General features: G+C 34.7%; 1 protein-coding gene across 4 annotated transcripts in view; it reads left to right on the top strand.

The window, feature by feature from the left end:
- CEP290 (centrosomal protein 290) overlaps positions 1–26,103 on the top strand; it is a 96,137-nt gene that overhangs the window by 24,627 nt on the left and 45,407 nt on the right. For 2 of the 4 annotated variants that reach the window (XM_047739448.1, XM_047739450.1), the window contains exons 18-28: positions 57–169; positions 1,730–1,814; positions 2,339–2,481; positions 5,259–5,423; positions 5,796–5,945; positions 7,420–7,535; positions 8,768–8,870; positions 8,961–9,191; positions 13,442–13,615; positions 23,505–23,616; positions 25,172–25,377. In XM_047739448.1, coding sequence (XP_047595404.1) covers positions 57–169; positions 1,730–1,814; positions 2,339–2,481; positions 5,259–5,423; positions 5,796–5,945; positions 7,420–7,535; positions 8,768–8,870; positions 8,961–9,191; positions 13,442–13,615; positions 23,505–23,616; positions 25,172–25,377 — 1,598 coding nt within the window. Of the gene's footprint in view, positions 1–56; positions 170–356; positions 1,131–1,364; positions 1,458–1,729; positions 1,815–2,338; positions 2,482–5,258; positions 5,424–5,795; positions 5,946–7,419; positions 7,536–8,767; positions 8,871–8,960; positions 9,192–13,441; positions 13,616–23,504; positions 23,617–25,171; positions 25,378–26,103 lie in introns of all 4 variants that reach the window. The other 2 variants (XM_047739447.1, XM_047739449.1) reach the window with 2 other exon arrangements.

The raw sequence follows: 26,103 nt of genomic DNA, 5'->3' as shown, positions 1-26,103 counted from the left end.
TGGAATAATAAGAGAGTTATTTTATGTTTCTAATTTGTTAATTCTTTTATATGTAGGATTAACTGTTGAGGACCTGAACCTAACCGAAAACTTTTCTCAAGAAAATAGAATAGGAGAAAGGAAATTCGATTTTGCAAGCCTCAAAAATATGAGTGAAGCTCAATCAAAGGTAAACAGTATTGTTATGGCAAAGAGAATAGAAGAAAAATGTTACTATTAGTGCTTTCATTTCTTCCCCAGTTACCTGACTTTAGACATTGCTTCTTTTTATAGTTGTTAAATAACTTTTTTTTTAAGTTTAAATAACCTGTTGATCCAAAGATTGATTAATGAGACTTTATTTACTCTAAATACAGATTAGGAGTTCAGATAAAATAGAGCTGCCGCATAGGAGACCATCATTTGGTTTTCCACAGTCATATCAGAATGAACCAGAGGAGAATGTCACCATAGGATCATTATCAAGAATGTTATCTGAATTTCAACATAGTGTAGAAAGTGAAGTGGATCCTTTTGTCTCTCTAACCAAACCTTCTTCATCTGTACAAGTAAAAGATAATAATTCACCTCCAGAAACCATTACAATAAAGGAGATTTTTAAAGCACCATGTCTACGATCTTTAAGAAATCTAGAATCATTAGTCAATAGCTTTAATAGGGAGAGGCATGAAGAAATAGATGACTACTTATACACTCTTTCTGACTACTCTATGAAGAAAGTGTCAAGAAGCTGTCAGGCACTTGAGAAGACTAGTTTCACACAGAAAAGCAGTTCATCTTTACAGGCCTTATCAACAGCTTCAGACTTAATCCAGAAGTTATCACTTAAGCAGAAATCTGCAATATTTTGTGAACAAACTCATGATAATAGAGCTGACATGGATGAATCACAAGTAGCAACATCAGAAGATGAACAGGTTCATAACCAGATAAAATATGCTGATACCAGTTTGAAAGAAGATCAAAGAAAGAGTGAAGTGCCTTTGCAGACAGAGATTTTGAAAAGTAAACTTGATGTTAATCTTCCAGACCATGTGCCTATTACTACACAATCAAAATCATCTCAGGTAGATCCACTTGAAAATCTTATAGAACAGCTACGGAGAGAACTAGTATTTCTTAGATCTCAGGTGAGCTTTCCTCCAGATTCCATTACTGAGATCACTTTTTTTATTAACTTTTTTTTAATGACTTCCTAACAAAGTTCTCTAAGTAATGATTGTAATAAGAATTTTTTTTTTGTAATAAGAATTTTTTTATGCTTGCACATAACATAAATTTATACATATTTTTTAAAAATTTAAAAATGCAGCGAGTTTGACGTGAAATCATTGACTTGCCTAATTTATTAATTATTCCTTTAGAATGAAGTCATAGCACAGGATTTATTGGTCAAGGAAGCACAGAATAGAAGTGCAGAAATAGAGCTTGAACGTCATAGAACCCAGGCAGAACAGGTAGTATAAAGGCAGACTATTAAAAGAGATGACTGTGGTACTAAAGACAAAAACTTTCATTATATTTCTTTGCCTTTTGCTGTGGGAGTGGGTAAAGGGAGAAAGTGGGAGCAAGACCACCAGCTGTTTTACCTTTTGGGTTTTATTGTTATTACTACTGTAATAGCTTATCTCTGGTGTGTTATAACTCAATTAGTCAGAATTTTTTAACTTGAAAACTATAGTGATATTTTGTTTAAAAAAATCAATTTTATTCTTTGTGTTCTATACAGAATGAATTTCTTTCAAGAGAACTAATTGAAAAGGAAAGAGATTTAGAAAGAGGTAGAACAATAATAACCAAATTTCAGAATAAATGTAAGTTATTACTGTTTCTTATTTTTCTGTACTTATTTATCCTATACCAAAAATTATGGATCTAAGAGGACTTTAAAAATTCTTGTTTTCTACTCTGTTTTAACTTTAATTACCTCCGTAATATATAAGCTTCAGTGTCTCTCATTCATGTATTTGGTTTGCCTTGCTATATTCATTTTCAAAGTTATAATGGGAATTTTTTGTGGTGATAAATGAGTCAGTTTTTCTTTTTTGTTTAATGAACTTGGAGTTAAAAAATGAATTTAAAAGATGTTTAATGAAGGGAAGACAAAGCATGTTTATGATTTCTTTCAACAATGAAACATATGCACATGATTTAAATAGGTGTATCATTGAATTCAACTATTCACACATTGGATTTATAGGTGATTTTTTTGTACATTTATTTACTTTGGCATTTCCAAATGGGTATTTTTTCTATATGTGATATATTTGTTATTTGTATAGAGTAGTGTAAGTTGTGAAGATGGTACTCATTGAATGAGAAAAATATGTCATTTTAGTAAAAGAATTAGCTGAAGAAAATAAGCAGCTGGAAGAAGGTATGAAAGAAATATTGCAAGCTATTAAGGAAATGCAAAAAGATCCTGATGTTAAAGGAGGAGAAACATCTCTAATCATCCCTAGTCTTGAAAGACTAGTTAATGTAAGTTTTTTCCACATAGGTTTTATTTTGTTGTTTCCTGCTTTAAAGATGTTGTTCAACTGTTCTCTGGCTTTCATTGTTTCTGGTGAGACATTTATAGTCATTTGAGTCACTGTTCACTCTTCCCCTGTTTGTTACATGTCGATTTCTCAGGCTTTCAGAACTTCCTCTGTTACTTGGTTTTCACCGGTTTCACTATAGTGTGCATTGGTGTGTGTGTAGGTATGTGTGTGCATGCATATATTTGTATGTGTGTATGTTGTTTGGGGTTTGCTGAGTTTCTTCAGTCTGTTTACTTGTGCTAATCACTACAGTTGAAAAGTTTCCTCTTTTTTAGTTCTTCAGTTATTTTTTTTGTCCCATTGTCTCTGGGACTCCAGTGACACATATTAGATCTTTTGATAGTGTCCACAGGTTTTTGAGGCTTTTTTCATTTTCCCCCTATTTTTTATATATTTTCTCCTCCTGATTGGGTAATTGCTATTTATCTTTTTTAAGATCACTGATACTTTCCTCTAACGTCTCATTTAAAAGGTCAGCCTGGCAGAGTTTTTAACAGAATTTGGAGTTCCTTTTTGCTGGTTATTTTCTTTCTGGAATTCCTGTCTTACTTTCCAGACTTTGGGCTCTGTCTCTGGTTTTCTTGGCCAGAAAGATGACAGGTCACTGCAACTGTAGCCTGTCCCTTCCCTATAGCACCACCCTCCCCCAACATGCAAAATGCACTTGTCAGTGGTTCTGTCTTCCAAGTTTTAAGTCCTCTCCAAAATCTACTTTCTTTTGTTTATTTTCTAGAACCTTGTTAAGTGTGGGAAGGTAGTCTGGTAGGACCTTATGACAGAAACCTAGAAGTGTAACAGGATGTAGTAGGAATATTGTAAATTCCTTAAGCATTGCTACAGGAAAAATATTAGCCACCAAATAATAGTCTATTTATATCTACTATATAGAGATTTGAGCATTCTACAGTATTGTTACATAAACTTGAATAATATATACATTTTAAATTATTAATATTTAAATAGTTTACATAATCTGAACATACTTAGCATATATTATTGCTTCCCAAATTTGTGCTTCCCAAGAAAATGTTATTTTTTGAATTGCTTTTTTTATGGTGAATTAGTCAGTAGTTGAACACTTGTTCTTAGCAGCACTGTATTGTAGCAGAGAGGAAGAGTGATACTGGTATGTTCAAAACTTCTGAGGCAGGAAGATCATTTTGACAAAATTTATAAGAACCATTTAATTCTCTTTATATGTTACTCATTTTTATGTTCCTTCTCCTGTTGGTGACTTTGTTTGCCTCTGCTATTTTGTGTGTCTAAAATGATTCTTTATGCTTTTTCTTTCATCTATGATGCTACTCACCATTGATAGTGTGTCTAACTCGAACTATTTTCCAAGGGAAACTCCACATAGTGACCAAATACAAACAGAACAGATAGAGCAGGAAATTCTAACTTCTTCTGTTTCAGTTGAGTTTCTGGTCTTGCCAGGACCACTGTTTCCAGAGATTTCACCTGCTTCTATCCTGGGTTGTCATTCTTTTCTGATTGATATGCCCTGTCTGTAACTCACAAATGACCTCACAATTCCTGCTGTAAGAAATCTTCAGAATCAGTGACACTTTAGTTGAGATATTTTTTGATTATGTACTTCATTTCACTTTCTGTTGCCACAGGTTATTTTTCAGTACTTCTAATCACCCTTTAATCTCATTTTAAGAAAAGGGCGCATAGACAACATGGTGCTTGTTCTCAGCAAGACAGCGGACAAGGCTACCTTGATGTCTGTCACAGTACCTCCTTCTACTTACTTCTGTCTTCCTGGTATCCCCTTTGAATTAGTATAATTTCTTATTCCATATGATCCCTGCCTCAGTCTTTTGAGGGTTAAAGCTTACTTCCATAAAACTTCTGCCTCAAGTTGACTGGATCACTAACCTTCTTTGTCTTTGCCTTGTTTTCTGAAGCTTTCTTTACTTTGCAGTTAGCAGTTTTGTTATATATAATTTCTTTAAAATGCAAATATATTTATATGTATGTACTCTGTCGATGTGTACTGGGGTATATGTATATTTATGTATGCCATTGTTGGCAAATTAGGATGAATGAAGCATTTTTGGTAATATTTTAATATTTGACATACTATTTTTGCTTATCCAGCCGTTTTGGATAATACTTTGTTACCATACTTTGCCTTTTTGTCATATATGCTTCAACTGTGTGGAGAGGAAGCAATGAAGAATTCACTTAATTAAATGTAGTAACTATTTCAGTCCTCTGATCATGCTTTAAATATGGGTGCTGCATAGTTTCAAAGTATCTGCATATAAATTATCTCATTTTGACTGTATAAAAACTTTCTAAAGTGGGCAGATGTGACATTATTTCCTCTTCTTTAGAGATAAGGAAACTAAGGTTTAAAGAATTTAAGTCACTTGCTGAGCTAGTAAGAGATTGGTTAAAACTTGAACCCTAATCCTCTTACTGCCTTCCAGTTGTTTTTCTAGTCCAGCATTCTACTAAAATTAGCTAAATGTTAACATGTTATAGCGAGGTAATTACTATGCGTGGAATACTGATGTAAGTTAATCCAGAGTTTTCTGAATTTAGATTCGCAAATAAGAAATGGTTTTGGCATATTTTGTAATTATGCCTGTCAGTGAAGAGTAAAATGCCTAAATGTGAATTTTATTTAAAAGGTAGTTTTTTTTCTTATTATGATTTTAGTATTTTGCTTCACACTTTTTCAATATAATCTAAATTTATTAGGCCATAGAATCAAAGAACGCAGAAGGAATCTTTGATGCTAATCTGCATTTGAAAGCCCAAGTTGACCAACTTACTGGAAGAAATGAAGAATTAAGGCAGGAGCTCAGGGAATCTCGGAAGGAGGCGATAAGTTATTCTCAGCAGTTGGCAAAAGCAAATTTAAAGGTGAGAATATGAATAAGTAATAGAAAATGCTAAGCATTACAAACATAGTCTTAATATGAAACTTTTAATTTTTTTTTAAAAGACTGAGAAAATGCTTCTTGAATTAATTCAACATTAAGAAAACTCCTTTTTGGATTTTTCCTAAATAAGTGGGAAATAAGTACCTTTTATAATATAAAAGAATACAAAAATTCTAAGTCTATACATAGGTGTTTCTAAATAAAATTTAAAGTATGGTTTAATTGATGTCTGGTAGGGCATTCATACATTTACTTTTTGAAAATACTCAGTAGGAAGAAAAAGTTACCGGCTCTTAAATTTGGCTTTGGTTTTTAGAGACGTGACTCTCATTTATGAACTATTTGTTTCCAGGTAGATCATCTTGAAAAAGAGATCATTCTTTTACGGCAATCAGAAGGCTCAAATGTTGTTTTTAAAGGAGTGGACTTACCTGATGGGATAGCACCATCTAGTGCCAATATTATTAATTCTCAAAATGAATATTTAATACATATCTTACAGGTAGTAAAAATTTTGCATCTCAATAACAAAAGCTATTGATAGTATGTTTCTTCATATATTCCTTTGAGTGTTCTTAGAATATTATCATTGAGATATATTTTTATTGGATTTTGATATTAAATGGAATATTATGAATGAAAGCAGTTTGTTCCATTCATCTGTATAAGAAGCATGCTGACATATTTTGTGCACACACGTGTCATGAAATATATGATTAACAGGTAGAATGATATGTAGCTAAGGTGGTAATGTATAAATAGAGGAGCCCTTTTATTTAGTGCTGGTTGGAAAAGCAATTCAAGTGAATAAAGTCTGATACAATTTTTAGTGAAATGATTAAATTGTTCCTTTTTTATTTTAACTACAAGAGAAAGTTTTTAAATCAAATTCTCTTTAATGTATTTCTTCCCTTTAAACTTGTGTTGGTTAATTCATTAGTAAATTAGAAAGGGTAGTGCTTGCCCTGGGTTTGTCAGTTTTGCTGCCTATATTGTGGTCATTATGAATGGCCTAATGAGAGATACTTTTCATTATTTCATTTGAAGTGTGAATGCCCGTAACATCATGTTCATTTGAAATATAATTACGAAAATGTGTTTGGAATGAATGAAAATATGTTTTTGATTATTAGCACTACTGTTTCCATCTCCTAGATGATTCCTTTGTGAATATACCTGAGTGATGATTACTAAATAATACTTGTTTTTGTATTTGAAAAATGTTTTTGTATTTGTGTATTATATTTGAAAAACATTGCTTTTTTTCATCTTTATATAAAAAAAAAATGAAAGGCATTTTGGCAGATTAGAGAGCACCAATTGGGAATCTGAAAACCTGTTCATAGCAAAACATGTACTAAAAAAAAAAAAAAAAACAAAACAAAACATGTACTTGGACTCCCAATCCCCTGAGAGTGATAGAAGTAGCCAAGGCCTTTGGAGCCATGCAAGACTAACTTTTTAAGTGTTGGATTTGCATGTGTATAAGGCACCTGACACCAGGATTGCCATATGTGCTCAGCAGTGGTTACCAAGTGTAGTTTTATGAGCTTTTTAAAGTTGAGTTAATCTTTCTAAGTCCCTTTCTTTGTCTATAAAATGATGTAATTGCAAAGAGTTGTTTGAATGGAGGCATGAACAGGTATGTTCACAAAAGTGTATGTGAGGCTGAGTGACTAGAGGAAGTTCATAACCACTGGATCTGATCATTTATGTGGGTACTGAAATTATCAAATATGATACAAATAATTTTACCAGTTTTATAGTACTTCTCTTTATACATACTGCCTCCTTTAATATGCCTTAAACTAAGATGTTCCATATATTATAGAAATTACCTGTGCTGCTACTGAAGTGGATAACTATATTCTCTTTTATATATTTTTCTACAATCTTGTCAAAGTATGAATTTATACTTTCCAATTTAAAATATATTCTGATTCTTTTTGCATTCTTATTTCTCAACCAATTTTTAGGAACTAGAATGTAAAGAAAATAAATTAAAGAACTTAGAAGATTCTCTTGAAGACTATAACAGAAAATTTGCAGTAATTCGTCATCAGCAAAGCTTATTATATAAAGAATATCTAAGGTATAAGTGTCAGCAAAACTTTTGTAATGTAATTGCAGCATATTCTTACTAATAATGAAAGAAATGTAAGAAAATACTTTGTTTTATCCTTCCCTCGTGCCTCTTCCCTTCTATTTTATGTCTTAGTTTCCTTATCTATGAATTTCTGAGATAGTAATGCCTTTTTCATAGGGTTATTACAAAATCTAATTGAATTGTTACTTGAAAATGCTCAGATATGAATATTTTGCAAATGTCCTGGCACATGAACATTTTGTAAATGTCAGCAGCTAGCATCATTCTTCATTACTGTCATCATTATTGATATATTTTCATTGGTAACTAATATTTTCTCCTTATCTCTGCTATTTCATCTATATCAACCAAATAATTTTCTTACAAGTCGTTAGAATACCAGATTAATGGTGATTTAAATACGAAGTGTAATTATTATGTGATCTAACAAGAAACCCAAAGCTAATTATAGGGTAGGCCATGTTTAAGGGTTGTCATTATCTTCTATTACAGTTTATAAAATAGATGCAGAAGTTCAAGGAAGAGGAAACCATGCCCACTGTAGAAGAGACATATTTTTTTTCCACACAACTTTCTCTTTTTAGTTTAAAAAATTTTTTCCAGAACCTTCTAACATAGCAGACTTTGACTCAGATCACATTAGCCAGAATTGGGCTAATGAGCTGTCCAAGTCATATGTTCAAGTCTCAACCATTCAGTGGCAAAGAGAGTGGTGCCATTATAATTTGTTTATGCCAGCCAGATTGTAGGTGACTGTAGAATGTCTCTCAGGTAAGCAGCAGTGTCTTACACACCTTCATTTAAATCAAATGATTAGTACTGTCGTTTATATTCTAAGTATTTTGCAACTGGTTAACCCTCAAGTTTTAAGAGTAGGGTCAGAATATTGAGAACTGATTTCCAGAATTAGTTTGGAGTGTTGATTATTTTCCTATTTGTCTTCTGTTTTTAATAAAATGTAAGATTCAGCTTCATTTGTTATACTGTAACAGTTGTAGAGTTGTGACTCATGGAATAATGAAAGTAACTTGATAGATAAAATAATTTCTTTACACTGCATTTATTTAATAAAAATAGAACTTCCAGGCTAAATCCTTGTCAAATGGAATTTTGAGATACTCTGTTACCAGATACCAGGAGCTGTGATGCCTCTTGTTTTCCTGTAGTTAAGTATTTTATTAGGTTTTATTATATTGTCATTTTTATTTTTTTGGAAGTGAAAAGGAGGCCTGGAAAATAGAATCTGAAACGGTAAAAGAGGAAAAGAAAAAACTAGAGGATCAAATCCAACAAGATGCTATAAAAGTAAAAGAATATAATGTAAGTAAAACTCTTTTAAAATCAGTGTACAATATTGTACCAACTAAGATATTTACATTCAACAAATAATATAAATGTGTCTTTGTGCAGAATTTGCTCAGTGCTCTTCAGATGGATTCAGATGAAATGAAAAAAACACTTTCAGAAAATAGTAGAAAAATCACAGTCCTGCAAGTGAATGAAAAGTCACTCATAAGACAGTATACTACTTTAGTAGAAATGGAGCGACAGCTTAGGAAAGAAAATGGGAAACAGAAGAATGAATTGATAGCAATGGAAGCTGAAGTTGGTGAAAAAATTGGACGTTTGCAACGATTTAAGGTACATCTGATTTTTTTTTTTTTTTGCTCTATAAAAACTTTGAAATATGAGGAAGAGAGGATAATATAATGAACAGCCATCTCCTGGATTAACACTTAACATTTATTAACATTCTGCATTATTGCTTCATCTGTTCCTTGTAGGAATAAATTGCAGACATTTCTTCCCTTAGTATTTTAGTGTGCATTTCTAAAAAACAAAGCCTTTTTTTGTTTACATAACACTAACTTTATCACATCTAACAAAAGGGACAATAATTGCCTTACATTATTTAATGTCCAGGCCATATTCACATTTCCTCAGTTGTTCCAGGATCCGGTCAAGGACCCTGCATTATATTTATATGCTATATGTCATTAAGTCTTTAATATTCATAGAATCTCCTGGGTTTTGTTTTCCTCTGTGAAAATGTTGAAAATTTACCTTTTTTTTTTTTTTTTTTTTGTAATTTTGCTTATTCTTCTATTCATTGTATTTACTTAAAGCTTTGAAGCCTTGGATATGTCAGATTAAACGTTGATAAGAATACGCCATCCAAAGTTGAGAGGCAATGTGGGGGGTTTGGGGGGTAGGAAAGGAATGAATGAAACAAGATGAGATCAGGAGGGAGACAAACCATAAGAGACTTTTTTTTTTTTTTTTTTTAGATTTTTTATTTATTTATTTGACAGAGAGAGATCACAAGTAGGCAGAGAGGCAGGCAGAGAGAGAGAGAGGGAAGCAGGCTCCCTGCTGAGCAGAGAGCCCGATGCTGGACTCGATCCCAGGACCCTGAGATCATGACCTGAGCCGAAGGCAGCGGCTTAACCCACTGAGCCACCCAGGCGCCCACCATAAGAGACTCTTAATCTCACAAAACAAACTGAGGGTTGCCGGGGGGAGGGGGATAGGGAGAGGGTGGTTGTGTTATGGACATTGGGGAAGGTATGTGCTATGGGGAGTGCTGTGAAGTGTAAACCTGGCGATTCACAGACCTGTACCCCTGGGGCTAATAATACATTATATATTAATAAAAAAATTAAAAAATTATAAAAAAAATAAAAAGAATACTCCATCCATAATCCATTGTACTTTAATACCCTATGTTGCATCACTTCAAGAGATGGAATGTCTGGTAGTCCCATGTTTCATGCATGATTATTGTCTTAAGGGGCAAATAGCCATATATTTCTATTAATAAGTGACTTAGTTAACTGGTGATATTTTGGTACCATGCAAATAACCAGTTGTTTGCCAGGCTTTAGGATCCACTGATGATTGTTATTATCTGACTCAGTTATTTCATTAGGAGTTGCAAAAATTACTTTCTAGTTATATTGTTTTCTACATGTATTATCCAATAGTCTTGTAAAATAAAGAGCTTTTCCTCATTAGTCCAGCATATTCAGTTATCTTAAAGTATAGTCCTACTAGAAAGACAAGATAAAAGCTTCATTCTTTCTTTTGAATGACTAGTCTTCAGAAATCAGAGTTGGTGTACTCTGCTTCTACCTGTTTGCCTGACTTCCCCAGCTTTCTGTTCCTTCAGTATCACTACAAACTCACACACTTAGTTGTTGTTTGTTAGTCTTAAGTGTGGCCAGTGGGAATTCTTAGTAAAGCCAGCTCTCATTTCCTTTTGATGAGAATCCAGTAGTCTTTGAGCCAAGCTTCAAATGTTGGTTTGTTTTCTGGCACAAGATGTTCAGGATTTACCTTATGTGCTTTTATCCAGATTTGAAATAAACCATTGTGCTAAAGAACCCTGGTTCTTTTTAGTGGGAAAGGCATTTAGATACCAAAAACTGGTCACTAGATGTTACTGTTCTTGAAGTTTCATTGCTACTGGTCCCCTTCAGTGGACAAATTGGGAAAACATGTGTATATTTAAACCATAAGTTCATATTGTTATCTCCAATTCAGATTTAATATAGTAGGGTTAGGAAATGGTATGGAGCTGTTATTAGCTTTGATTTAATACTCATATTTCCTTTTTCTTATGTGGAAATCTGTTATTAACATTAAAATAATTGCTCTATCCTATAGTATTCACACATTAATTTGAAGATTATCTTGCATCGGTATTAACAGCAGCAGCAGCAGTGTTACCAAATTTAGTTTAAAATTTCTTTATAGTTCTTATTTTCTTTAGAATATCTTTCAATAGGATGTATAGTCAAGGTAATCTATTCTACAGTAACTTGAAATAATTTTCTTTGTGTGGTTATGCTATAAATTTGCTATATAAGTTAGGCTCATTTGTTTTAAATTTGTCTTCAAACTCGGAGGGTACTTTTGTTTTCTTTTTTTAATTTGATTTGAATATATAAAACATTTGCATGTTTCAAACATATAGTCAGAGAAATCTTACTTCTGTCTCTATACTTTTGACTCCATTCTGCCCTCCCTGCTCTATGCAACTGATTATCCTTTTAATGATTGCATACTCTGTATACTCTTTTACACCTGTGTTACATCTTGTCTCAGATAGCCTATTTTAAGACAAGGTGCGTTATGTCTTAAAAGATGTAATGCAGGGACGCCTGGGTGGCTCAGTTGGTTAAGCAGCTGCCTTCGGCTCAGGTCATGATCCCAGCGTCCCGGGATCGAGTCCCACATCGGGCTCCTTGCTCATCAGGGAGCCTGCTTCTCCCTCTGCCTCTGCCTGCCATTCTGTCTGCCTGTGCTTGCTCTCTCTCCCTCTCTCTCTCTGACAAATAAATAAATAAAATCTTTAAAAAAAAAAAAAAAAGATGTAATGCATAGGGCACCTGGGTGGCTCAGTGGGTTAAAGCCCCTGCCTTTGGCTCAGGTCATGATCTCAGGGTCCTGAGATCAAGCCCCACATCAGGCTCTCTGTTCAGCGGGGAGCCTGCTTCCTCCTCTCTCTCTGCCTGCCTCTCTGCCTACTTGTGATCTCTGTGTATCAAATAAATAAAATCTTAAAAAAAAAAAAGATGTAATACATCTTGTCTTAGATAGCCTATTTTAAGCATGTACATTTTGAGTTTACATGTCCAAATTTACATAGGATCATGTAAACACAAAAGAATTCAAAGTAGAATTAAAATGAAATTGAGTTCCTTACTATTCACTTTTAAAAATAGTAATAGGTGAAATTGTCATGCTAGCAAACATTGTCAATGTGATCTTAAAGCTGACCCCTTATGTAGAAAGGAACTTACTGAATAATGAAAGCTATTTTTATTTGGACATGTAATAAGGAAACTTTGAGTCTTAAGAAATGTTCTTGTTTTTATTTTTGTGTTTTTCTTGGAGTATTGCACATATAGCTAGTGCATGGGGTAGAAGGGAAAAAAGAACTAGAATGCTCTTAACCTGATTGTTCAACCTGTATTTGGGGCCTGGTGCATGACAACTGGAAAGCCAAAATTGGGTATTTTTAGGGAATTGGAAATAGGAAACTCCTCCCCATCCAAAGAAATTGTGAAACCAAACTCCAAGGGTATGGTAGAATAATGTGTACTTATGTAGATGGAAAAGAAAAGCTGTCAAAATGAGATGTGAAGCGCAATTAACGAATATTTTTCCCTCATTACTGTACTTCAGAAGAAATTTTAACAGTAAATTCTTTATCTTCCTCACTTTATAAATTTGGTTATTCCTTACACTACTTCATCAACTTACTTTAGAGAGAGATAAAAGTTCAGATTACTTCTTCTTAGTATTAGTGTCTTGGTGTTGTGACTTTTTATAGTTGTATAGCTGAGTAGAACATGAAACAAGTAACTGAAAGTCTTTCATATTATTTATTAGAGATAGCTGTGATTGAGAGAAATTTTTTCTCATCAAGTATTGTTTGCTTCATGTGAACAAAAGGTTTTCTCTTATTACAAAGCTACTTTGTGTAACTGTAATAAGGAGAAATAGCTATCATAATGTGGTGATGCTAATTTTGCCAGTCAGCTAACTAAAGGCAAATTTTTTTTAATCTTACAAAATTTAGAAAAGCCATCCAGGGATATATTCTGAGTGATATATTTTCTTGCTCCTTTGTATGGTGGTTTTCTGAAATCAATTGAATTTTGTTTTATTGTGATAGTTATGAAGGAATTCCCTTTATTTTTATTATTTAAAATCTCTAAATAATATTATTTCTTATAGGAAACAAAATATTTTAAATTTTTAATACATGAGAAATCTTTTAAAAAAAAATGATTCTAAAATGTGTGCTGCTTTTAGATGTATTGTCTTATGCTTCACTAGAAAAAAATACACTAACTTAACTCAGTGTATCCTTATTTACACAGGAGATGGCCATTTTCAAGATCGCAGCTCTCCAAAAAGTTATAGATAATAGTGTTTCTTTGTCTGAACTAGAATTGGCCAATAAACAATACAATGAGTTGACTGCAAAGTACAGGGATATCTTGCAAAAAGATAATATGCTGGTTCAAAGAACAAATAAATTGGAACATTTAGAGGTAAGTTTATGTGGTCCTTGAACCTTGTACTATTAGCTGTTTTTCTTGGGTGGTGGTACCGGTACATGCAGAATGACTTCCAGATGACTTCATCCTGTCATCCTTCCTTAGTCCACTTGCATAATTTTATTGAATCAAGCCTCTTTTCCCCAGGCACTTAAAAAAGAAAAAGACAAGCATGAACCAAATAGGGAAATTATAACCAAAAGAGGAAGAATCATTAAGTACCCACCCCTTTCTCTTCCCCTAATCCCAGTGCAAATTATTTTCTCATAGTCCTTGGCTTATTACGTTCCTTGGGATGATGTAGCCAAGAATGGCTCTTCCTGGACCATGGATGAGCTCTGGAAGTTCCCATCCTTTCTTATTGTACAGATAAGAAAAATGGGATAAGGTATTATAAGTTTCTTTCAAATAATATGTGAATCTGGCCCAGAGTCCTTTTTAGTTCTCTTCTAGCCACTTGACTTCCATACCTTTAACAGTAGGCAAAACCAGCTCCTGATTTTTTCTTCTTCTTCAAAAATGAGAGCTTATGTGCTTGCTTCGGCAGCACGTATACTAAAAAAAAATAAAAATAAAAAATAAGAGCTTATGTCTTTTGACTTACTCTCTTTTGTGATCCTCTCCTAGGACAGGAGTGAGGTCAAATTTTGAGGCTTTTTAGATTGTACTTGTGTAGGGAGACACAATCAATAGAACACCCAAATGTCATTAACAGCTTTGAATGACTCCTACAAAAGTATTTGAGTTATTTACTAATACTAACTATAAGTAATCATGATCAGTTTACTTTTTACTGTTTTTGCTAATGAGAGATGATTATGTTAATTTTTATAAAAAATTTGAATATTTAGGTGTGGTAATAATTTATTTTACTTTTTCCCCATTTTTCATGTCCTTTCCCTCTTCCTCTGAAGTATTTGAAAATCCAATATAGCAATGTGTTAGGTAGGTTAACATAGCAATAAGTAATTTTTAACTTTTACTTATTTTTGCAAAGAATAGTTTTTGTCTTCCTTTAAAATTAAAAAAAAAATTTGCATTTGAATTATATCCCTTCCTCTCCTTCCCGCATCTTGATTATAATTATGAATATATTTTTATCCCTATTGGCAATGTCTTAGTTTTATTCTTTATTATGTGTATTGTGTGTAGCCATTACTCCTATCCCTATCTCCCATATTACCTCCTCCTTACTACCACTGTAGTGATTATTCTAAACATGAACCTGACCATGCGATGCTTGGCTTCAAACCTATCAACAGCTGCTAGTCACTTAAACAGTAAAAGTCAAATTTCTTTCATGATTAGGCCCCACTTAACTCATGTCATCTCCTGTGATGGTCTAAGTACTTTTACAAGTTATGTTTTTGACACTGAACTACTAGTTTTCTGGAACACAGTGTTTTTCCCTATATATGTTCTTTCATACCTGCTGTTTCCTTGTCTAGGAGCTCTCCCAGCTCTCTCAGCTTATGTGCTCAGTGAATTTCTATTCATTCTTAAAACTTTGTTCACACATTATCTTTTTTTTTTTTTTCCAGAAACATCTTTCTTTATTGAACAAAGTTCCTCTGTTTCTATTAGTTCTCTGTATTATACATAGTTCTGCTCTTTATATCACATCATATTGTGAGTGTTGATCATCTGCATCCCTAGCTGGAATATAAGCTTCTTGAGTCAGGAACTCTACTTATTTCATTTTTGTGTGTTTAGTGCCTCCTGTTTGGCACACAGTTAAACCTAATAAATGTTGACCTTGAGAGAGTGATTAATGGTGTACAGCCATGGTGCAAAGGCCATGAGATGTGCTGATTAGGAAATCATTGATGCCTGTCAAGAGTGAAGTTCTTGAGATAAAGGTGATGAAAATCAAATTTCAGAATATGGAGTGGGTGATAAGGAAATGCAAAAAATGAATGGCTGATAAAGCAATAGAAAAACTAGAAATTTGATGACAGAAGAAAAGAGAAGTAGATACGGGCTGAGGTAGAATCGAGAGGAAGATTGTTTTACAACTTTTTTTTTTCTTTTAAGTAAAGGAGACCAGTGAAGTTTCAGGGGAGAGGGAAAGAAAATTTAGAGCAAATAGGGAGAGAATGATTGAAGATTGGAGAGGAGGGTGGTAAAAGTGTGCCTTTGCTGCCGAGGCAGGGGAGTGAGAATAGGATCTGGAACAAGACTGAAGTTCTCCAAGAAAGTCAGGAAATGGGGGGAAACGTTCTGGCCACAGGCACAGGGAGAGGAGAATGGGAATTCTGGATACACCTTGCCTGGATCGTGGTTGATATATTCATCTGGATCGTGGTTGATATATTCAGCTATATATCCCCTCAACCACATCTCACCAAAATGACTAGGAGGAGGAACACCCAACAGAGGAAAAATTCAGAGACCATGCCCTCTGCCACAGAATTATTGGATATGAAAATAAACTGTATGTCCATAGGGACTTATGAAAGGGAATTCAAGGTAATAATTACCCAGGCAATGGCTAGGTTGGAAAAAACCATTAGTGGACATAGAATCTCTAAGGGTGGAAGTGAGAGCCAATCTGACAGAAGTTAAAAATGCTATCAATGAGATCCAATCTAATCTAAATACTCTAACAGATAGGGTAACCAAGGCAGAAAATAGAATTAGTGATCTAGAAGACAGACTGATAGAAAAGAAGGATCAGGAGGAGGCCTGGAACAAACAGCTTATAAGCCATGAAAACAGAATTAAGGAAATAAATGATGCCATGAAACGTTCCAACATCAGAATTACTGGGATCCCCAAGGGGGCAGAGAAAGAGAGAAGACTAGAAGATATAGTTGAACAAGTTCTGGATGAAAATTTCCCCAATCTGGGGAATGAAACAAGTGTTCATATCCTAGAGGCAGAAAGGACACCCTGTAAGATCAATGAATCTAGAAAGACCTCCAGACACTTAATTGTGGAAATTCACAAATCATAATTTTAGACAAGGGCACCTAGGGGAAAGAGATTCCTTATGTACAGAGGAAGGTCAATCAGAATAATGCCAGACCTGTCCACAGAAATCTGGCAAGCTAGAAAGGGCTGGCAAGACATAATCAGGGCACTAAATGAGAAGAACATGCAGCCAAGAATACTTTATCCAGCAAGGCTGACATTCAAAATGGATGGAGAGATAAAGAGCTTCCAGAACTGGCAAGGTTTAAAAGAGTATGTGACCACCGAGCCGGCACTACAAGAAATATTAAGGGGGGTTCTATAAAAGAAGAAAGAACTGAAGAGTGACATAGAATAGAAATTCACAGAGACAATCTATAGAAACAAGGACTTCACAGGCAACATGATGTCAATAAAATCTTTGAATAATCACTCTCAACGTGAATGGCCTAAATGCTCTCATAAAACGGCACAGGGTTGCAGACTGGATAAAACAACAAGTGTTTTATCTAGTGACAAATGAAAAGTGACATGTGCTGTCTACAAAAGACACATTTTGAACCTAAAGATACATCCAGACTGAAAGTGAAGGATGGAGATCCATCTTTCATGCCAACGGGTCTCAAAAGAAAGCTGGGGTAGTGATTCTCATATCAGATAAATTAGATTTTAAGCCAAAGACTGTAGTCAAAGATACAGAAGGACACTACATCATTCTTAAAGGGTCTATCCACCAAGAAGATCTAACAATTGTAAATATTTATGCCCCCAATATGGGAGCAACCAACTACGTAAGCCAACTGTTAATCAAAATAAAGAGTTATATTGATGGGGCGCCTGAGTGGCTCAGTTGGTTAAGCCTCTGCCTTCGGCTCAGGTCATGATCCCAGGATCTTGGGATCAAGTCCCGCATTGGGCTCTCTGCTCAGCGGGGTGCCTGCTTCCTCCTCTCTCTTTCTGCCTGCCTCTCTGCCTACTTGTAATCTCTGTCTGTCAAATAAGTAAATAAATTTTTTTAAAAAAGAGTTATATTGATATGAATACATTAGTTGTGAGCGATCTTAACGTGCCACTCTCAGTAACAGACAGATCATCCAAGCAGAAAAATCAATAAAGAAACAAGAGCTTCGAATAACACATTGGACCAGATGGACCTCATAGATATATACAGAACATTCTACCCTAAAACAACAGAATACTCATTCTTCTCAAGTGCACATGGAACTTTCTCCAGAATAGACTACATACTGGGTCACAAATCAGGTCTCAACTGATACCAAAATATTGAGATTATTCCCTGCATATTCTCAGACCACAATGCTTTGAAACTGGAACTCATCCACAAGAAGAAGTTTGGAAGGAATTCAAACACTTGGAAGCTAAAGACCATCCTGCCAAAAAATGTTTTGATCAACCAGGAAATCAAAAAGAACTTAAACAATTCATGGAAACCAATGAGAATGAAGACACATTGGTTCAAAACCTATGGGATAAGGCAAAGGTGGTCCTAATACATATCATATACATATCAATACAAGCCTCATTCAAAAAAAATGGAAAAACCCCAAATACACCAGCTCTCTTTACACCTTAAAGAATTGGAAAATCAACAACAAATTAAGCCAACCCCAGCACAAGAAGGGAAATAATCAAGGTTAGAGCAGAGATCAATGAGAGAGAAACTAGAGATACAGAAGGACACATCAATGAAAGTAGAAGCTGGTTCTTTGAAAGAATCAATAAGATCGATAAACCATTGGCCAAACTAATCCAAAAGAAAACAGAGAGGACCCAAATTAATAAACTTATGAATGAAAGTGGAGAGATCATAACTAACACCAAGGAAATAGAAACAATCACCAGAAATTATTATCAACAGTTATATACCAATAAGTTAAGCAAATTAGATGAAATGGATGCATTCCTGGAAACCTATAAACTTCCAAAACTGAATCAGGAAGAAATTGACCACCTGGATAGACCAGTACCTAGTAATAAGATTGAAGCAGTGATCAAAAACTTCCCCAAAAAAACAAGAGCCCAGGACCTGATGGATTTCCTGGGGAATTCTACCAAACATTTGAAAAAGAAATAATCCTTATTCTCTTGAAGCTGTTAAAAAAAAAAAAAAAGAAAAAAGAAAGAAACAGAAGGAAAACTTCCAGACTCCTTCTATGAAGCCAGCATTACACCCTGATCCCCGAACCAGGCAAAGACCCCATCAGAAAGGAGACTTTCAGACCAATATCCCTGATGAATATGGGTGCCGAGATCCTCAACAAGATCCTAGCTAATAGGATCCAACAGTACATTAAAAAGATTATCCACCATGACCAGGTGGGATTTATCCATGGGATGCAAGGGTGATTTAACCTTTGCAAATCAATCGATGTAATAGAACAAATCAGTAAGAGAAGAGGGAAGAACCACATGGTCCTCTCAATAGATGCAGAAAAGGCATTTGACAAAATACAGCATCCTTTCCTGATTAAAAAGTACAGGGATAGAGGGAACATGCCTCAACTTCATAAAATCCATCTATGAAAAACCCACTACAAATATAATTCTCAATGGGGAAAAGCTGAGAGCCTTCCCTTTGAGATCAGGAACATGACAAGGATGTCTACTCTTAGCACTGTTGTTCAATGTAGTACTAGAAGTCCTAGCAACAGCAGTCAGACAACAAAAAGAAATAAAAAGTATTCACATTAGCAAAGAAGATGTCAAAGTCTCTCTCTTTGCAGATGGCATGATACTTTATATCGAAAACCCAAAAAACTCCACCCTCAAACTACTAGAATTCATACAGCAATTCAGTAATGTGGCAGGATACAAAATCAATGCACAGAAATCACTTGCTTTCTCATACACTAACAATGAAACTGTAGAAAGGGAAATTAGAGAATTGATTCTATTTACTATAGCACAAAGAACCATAAGATACCTGGGAATAAACCTAACCAAAGAGGTAAAGGATCTGTACTCGAGGAACTATATAACACTCATGAAAAAACTGAAGAAGACACAGAAAGATTGAAAAGCATTCCATGCTTATGGATTTGAAGAATAAACATTGTTAAAATGTCTATACTGCCTAGAACAATCTATGCTTTCAGTGCCATCCCGATCAAAATTCCACAGGCGCTTTTCAAAATGCAAGAACAAACAGTCCTAAAATTTGTATGGAACCAGAAAAGACTCCAAATTGCTAAGGAAATGTTGAAAAAGAATAACAAAACTGGGGACATCACGTTGTCTGATTTCAAGCTTTACTGCAAGCTGTGATCACCAAGACAGCATGGTACTGGCACAAAAACTGACACAGAGACTAGTGGAACAGAGTAGAGAGTCCAGATATGGACTGCAACTCTATAGTCAAATTATCTTCGACAGGGGCGCCTGGGTGGCTCAGTGGGTTAAAGCCTCTGCCTTTGGGTCAGGTCATGATCCTAGTGTCCTGGGATCGAGCCCTGCATCGGACTCTCTGCTCAACAGGGAGCCTGCATCCTCCTCTCTCTTTCTGCCTGCCTCTCTGCCTGCTTGTGATCTCTGTCTGTCAAATAAATAAATAAAATCTTAAAAAAATATATCTTTGACAAAGCAGGAAAAAATATCCAGTGGAAAAAAGACAGTCTCTTCAATAAATGGTGCTGGGAAAATTGGACAGCTATATATAGAAGAATGAAACTTGACTGTTCTCTTACACCATACACAAAGATAAATTGGAAATGGGTAAAAGACCAACGTAAGGCAGGAATCTATCAAAATCCTAGAGGAGAACATAGGCAGTAACCTCTTTGACATCGGCCACAGCAACTTCTTTCAAGGCGTGTGCCTCCAAAGGTAAAGGAAACAGAAGCAAAAATGAACTTTTGCGACTTCATCAAGATCAAAAGCTTCTGCACAGCAATGGAAACAGTCAACAAAACAAAGAGGCAACCCACGGAGTGGGAGAAGATATTCGCAAATGACACTACAGACAAAGGGCTGATACCCAAGGTCTATCAAGAACTCCTCAAACTCAACACTCAAAAAAAACCAGATAATCATGTCAAAAAATGGGCAGAAGACATGAACAGACACTTCTCTAAAGAAGACATACAAATGGCTAACAGACACATGCAAAAATGTTCATCATCATTAGCCATCAGGAAGATTCAGATCAAAACCAATTGAGATACCACCTTCCACCAGTTAGAATGGCCAAAATCAACAAAACAGTAAACAGCAAGTGTTGGAGAGGATGTGGAGAAAAGGGAACCCTCTTACACTGTTGGTGGGAATGCAAGTTGGTGGAGCCAACTTTGGAAAACTGTGTGGAGATTTCTTAAGAAATTAAAAATAGAGCTACCCTCTGGCCCTGTAATTGCACTACTGGGTATTTATTCCAAAGATAAAGATGTAGTGAAAAGAAGGGGCATCTGTACCCCAATATTCATAGGAGCAATGGCCACAATCACCAAACTTTGGGAAGAGCCAGAATGCCCTTCAACAGACGGATGGATAAAGAAGATATGGTCCATATGTACAATGGATATTATGCCTCCATCAAAAAAGATGAATACCCAACTTTTGTATCGATATGGACGGGACTGGAAGAGATTATGCTGAGTGAAATAAGTCAAGCAGAGAGAGTCATTTATCATGTGATTTCACTTACTTGTGGAGCATAAGGAATAATATCATGGAGGACATTAGGAGAAGGAAAGGAAAAGTGAATTCGGGGAAATCGGAGGGGGAAATTAAAAGCATGAGAGACTGTGGGCTCTTACAAACTGAGGGTTTTAGAGGGGAAAGATGTAGGTGGATAGGTGAGCCTGGTGGTGGGTATTAAGGAGGGCATGTATTGCCTGGAGCACTGGTGTGATGCATAAACAATGAATCTTGGAACACTGAAAAAATAAAATTTTTTTAAAAAGCAAAAAAAAAAAAAAAAAGGAAGTAAGAGGAAAAAGGGTAGAAAGATGTTATAAAACACTAATCCCTATTTTGTTGTTTTCCTGTGTATTTATAGGACCTAGACCAGGTTGTAATTATGCCTGTTACCAGAAAGTCATGTTTTATTCCCTTATCTTGCCTTTCTTCTTATTATAACATCTCTTTTAAAGAAAACCTCATTATCCTGTTTTACATTCTTCATAGCACATATTACCTGACATTATATTATATATTGGCTTCCTTACCAACTACGCACCACCCTCCCACCAAAACACAAGTTCTAGGATAGCATTTGTTTATCATTAAAGTCCAGGGTGTAGAATACCTGACATACAGTAAGCATTTTGTTTGTTGTAACAAAAAATGAGCATATTAAATTTGTATGCCAACTCCTACGTTTATGTGTCCAGCCTGACTTCTCAGTGCTGTAATGGAATTACCTACTTTACAACTCCTTTTTCAAGGGGATCTTAAATTTAACATATCCCAAATAATCTGATGTCTGTCTTTCTCCCAGTCTTTTCTGTTTCAATAGGTGTTAATATTACCTACTCAGGGAAGATACCTTAGAGTTGCTTTCTAGCCATTTCTCTCCCCTGTCATTTTAATATCCCGAATAAAATTCATTCATATCTGTCCTTTTTTCTCCCATCTTCACTGCTGGGACCCTATTCATCAGAACTTTGCGGTATCTTCCTAATTTCTGATTTCCCTTTGTACTACTTCATTTATTCTTTACATTGCCTTCAGAATGATTTTGTTTAAAACTTCCTCCTTAAAATCTTTAAATGGTTTCCTATTATATATTAAGTTAAATTCCAGTTCCTTAACTTGACATACCATGCCTGGCCCTGTTATCTCTCCCCTTTTACCTCATAGCACTCTTCACTTTTGCTAACTTTTGCTGACACCCCAGACTCAGTCCTGCATCAGAGCATCTGGATTTGTTTGTGCATCCGCTCTTTCCCTGGCTGGTTTCTTTTCGAGACTGGCTCCTTCTAATACCTTAGCTTTCTGCTTAAATACCACCTCTTCAGGAGTTAATACCTTCTTCAACTGCTTTATCTTGATTTGACTTCTTTTGTTTTTCTCTGGGTTCATACTCTGTATCTTTCTAGATCTTTACTTTTTTCTTTTTTCAAAGATTTTACTTATTCGTTTGACAGAGAGAGAGACACTGCAAGAGAGGGAACACAAGCAGGGGGAGCGTGAGAGGCAGGCTTTCCACTGAGCAGGGAGCCCAATGAGGGGCTCTATCCCAGGACCCTGGGATCATGACCTGAGCCCAAGGCAGCTGCCCAACCGACTGAGCCACCCAGGTGCCCCTAGATCTTTGCATTTTTTTAAATTTAATTTTATTTTTTTTTTAGTATACCAAAATTCATTGTTTATGCAGCACACCCAGTGCTCCATGCAACGTGTGCTCTCCGTAATACCCACCACCAGACTCAACCACCCCCCTCACCCCTCCCCTCTGAAACCCTCAGTTTGTTTCTCAGATCTTTACATTTTTAATGATTGTTTTGTTTGCTTACCTGTTCACTGCTGCCTTCCACACCCTCCCCAGCTCCTGCCACACAAACGTACCCACAGACTCCAAATGGTGAGGCCTGTGAAGGCCAGAATTTTATGTTTCTTTTTACCGTAGACCTGCAGCACCTCACTGCTAGCATGCTAGGGATGCTCAGTAACTATTTGGGTGAGACAGGGACGTGAGCAACCTTCTTGTGAAGGTTGTGAAATTCTAAGTATTCCAGCTGGGCAAAATGCACACAGCAGAAACTAATGCTCAGAAGCCACAGGTTGGATACACAAGAGATTTTGATGATTATTTTAAAATAATATTTTCTATGTGTGTGTGTGTGTGTGTGTGTGTGTGTTCATATGTATATATTACATGTAGGGGAGCTCCTAATTTTGTTAAAAAAATTAGATTGTGAGTTTAAGGAGATATTATATAAAGCAATATCACTGCTGTGGTATTAGTCTGAATTACAATGTAGTTTCTCAGTGATGTTTCTGTTTTATTCAGTGTGAAAATGCATCCCTAAAAGAACAAATGGAGTCTATAAATAAAGAACTGGAGATTACCAAGGAAAAGCTTTACACTATCGAACAAGCCTGGGAGCAAGAAACTAAACTAGGTAAGTATGAGGACTCTGATAATATAAAGTGATGAAGACCTAATAATGAATATTTTTTTTATAGTTCCTTTTCTATATCAGGTGAAAAGGAAGTATTTTGATAAAAATGAACTATGCTTTAACAGTTTAATTTAGCAGGCAGTTGATGAGTAATATCTTATTCTAATCTCTACCAAAATTTGGTTTTTAGTTAATTAGTTCCTAGTGAAATCATATATGTTAAAAAATTATGTCTAAGCATTAGCTATTTTGAACCATTTAACAAATCAAGATTGGTGATAATTTTTAAATACCTGTATCTTGGTGGTAGTGTGTGGAATTTTCCACTGTGTGTAAAGTACTATTGGGAATGCATCATTTGATAGATTTAAGTTAAAAGGTCACCATAAAACGTCAAAAAAAATTTGCAAAAAATTTATATAGCCCTAGTTTGACTATTATTATTTTTTAGATCACTTTATACATGTTTATGTGAGCACTGGGTATTGTATGGAAGTATTGAATCACTATATTATACCCCTGCAACTGATATTACACTGTGTGTTAACTAACTGGAATTTAAATAAAAACTTAAATAAAGTGTGAGTTTGACTCTAATGGAAAAAAATATATACTTTAACTGTATTTAACATTGTATAGTATATTCACTTAGTGTGTCAAAATATTTGTTTTACTCATCATCTTATACATACAAATATTCACGCAGCATCTTACTGTTTCAGTGATTAAATCACTAGGTCTTCTTATTTTTCTATTGCTTATGGTACTGCAGTGAACATATTCACGTATATCTAACATAGATATTACTGTCTCACAAGATCTTAAAATCTTTGTGGCTTCTGCTAGGGTTTTCCATATCAGTTTTTCAAATGGTTATCCTAGTTCATGGCATTTAAATAATTTTTTATCTTACTAGCATTGTGCTTTATAATTTTCACATAAATTTGCTCCTTTGGATAAAGTGTTTTCATATGTTTTCTAATGCACTTAGAGCTCTAATGCTGTTCAAGGTTTCTGTTATGAAATAGAGCTGTTTTTTTTTTAATTAGCAATTGGGACATGTATTTTAGTGAAGGCTAACATTGGGCCTAACATTATCTAAAATAAGCTGCTTGTAGAAATGCAGTTTTTTTAATTCATTAAGAGATTGAAAGTGAATTGACTTTCATGTAGCTTCCACATGAAATAAGGTATCTTATATCCTAAGATATAAAAAAAGGTATTACATACAATTGTGGTAAGTTCTCTGTACCTTTTACCTTATCTCTCTTCAATAAGTGTTGGATTTCCTATAGAAATTCCTAAATTTCTATGAGGAATAATTTTTACGATCACTTGACTGATGAAGAATATAAGTTCCAGAGAGATGAAGTGGGATAGACAGTATCCAAACATGAATAGAGCTAAGGGGGGAATCCAGATCTGTCATAATTCATAAGGCTCTTGTGCTTTCCATGGAACCATGTTATTACTGCATCCTTGTCTATAATGGCTAAAATATTTGGGATATGATTTTGATAATAGCTTGAGATTGACTTAGTATTGTTGCATATAGGAAATGAATCGAACATGGATAAAGCAAAGAAATCAATAACCAACAGTGAAATTCTTTCTATTTCCAAAAAAATCACTATGCTGGAGATGAAGGAATTAAATGAAAGGCAGCGGGCTGAACACTCTCAAAAAATGTACGAACATGTCAGGACTTCATTAAAGCAAATGGAAGAACGTAATTTTGAATTGGAAACCAAATTTGCTGAGGTTTGATACAATTTTTATCATGTAATAAGAGTAAGAATTAGTCATGTAAGACCTATGTCTATGTCTGTTAGACATTGTATTTTGTGGGAGATTAGTTTGTACTTCTGAAGTAACATATAGTGCTTGTGTTTCATGTAATATGTAAATAAAAGATGTATTTTTAAATCTGAAATGTTTAATAAGAATGCACGTATTTCTGTGAATGAGTTCTTTTTTCTCAGCAGCCATTACATTAGAGTTAATGCAAAAAGGTATTATTTGCTTAATAACAATGTTGCCTTCCACTACCATCAGTTCATTTAACAAGTATCTATTGAGTGCCTATCACATGCTAGATACTGTATGGGGGCTAGTGTTAGGATAGGAAACAGAATAGACAGTAATCTCCACTCTCAGGACTTTACATTTTAATAGTAAGTTTTAGACTTTTTTGATATGGTCAGAAATATTAAATTGGCTGGCAATAAATACAGTTTGCAAATATTCAACAATTAATGATGAAAAAGAACTCGTGTAATGTTTACTTTGAGAAATAATATGTATTTTAAATCTGCCATTTGTTTATTTTAATTGAGTCACTAAATATATATTAAGAAGATTTTACTAACTCATATTTATAAATAATATAATTGAAGTAAAGTATAATGTGTATACCACATTTCAAAGAAATTTAAGAAAATCAGGGATTCAAATATTAGACTTTGAGTTGTCTAATATAAATGAGTT

This window comes from Lutra lutra, chromosome 8, assembly GCF_902655055.1.
Source record: "Lutra lutra chromosome 8, mLutLut1.2, whole genome shotgun sequence".
In the NCBI taxonomy this organism is placed as follows: Eukaryota; Metazoa; Chordata; class Mammalia; order Carnivora; family Mustelidae; genus Lutra; species Lutra lutra.
The sequence above is the reverse complement of the archived record's forward strand: the minus strand, read 5'-3'. Positions and strand labels throughout refer to the sequence as shown.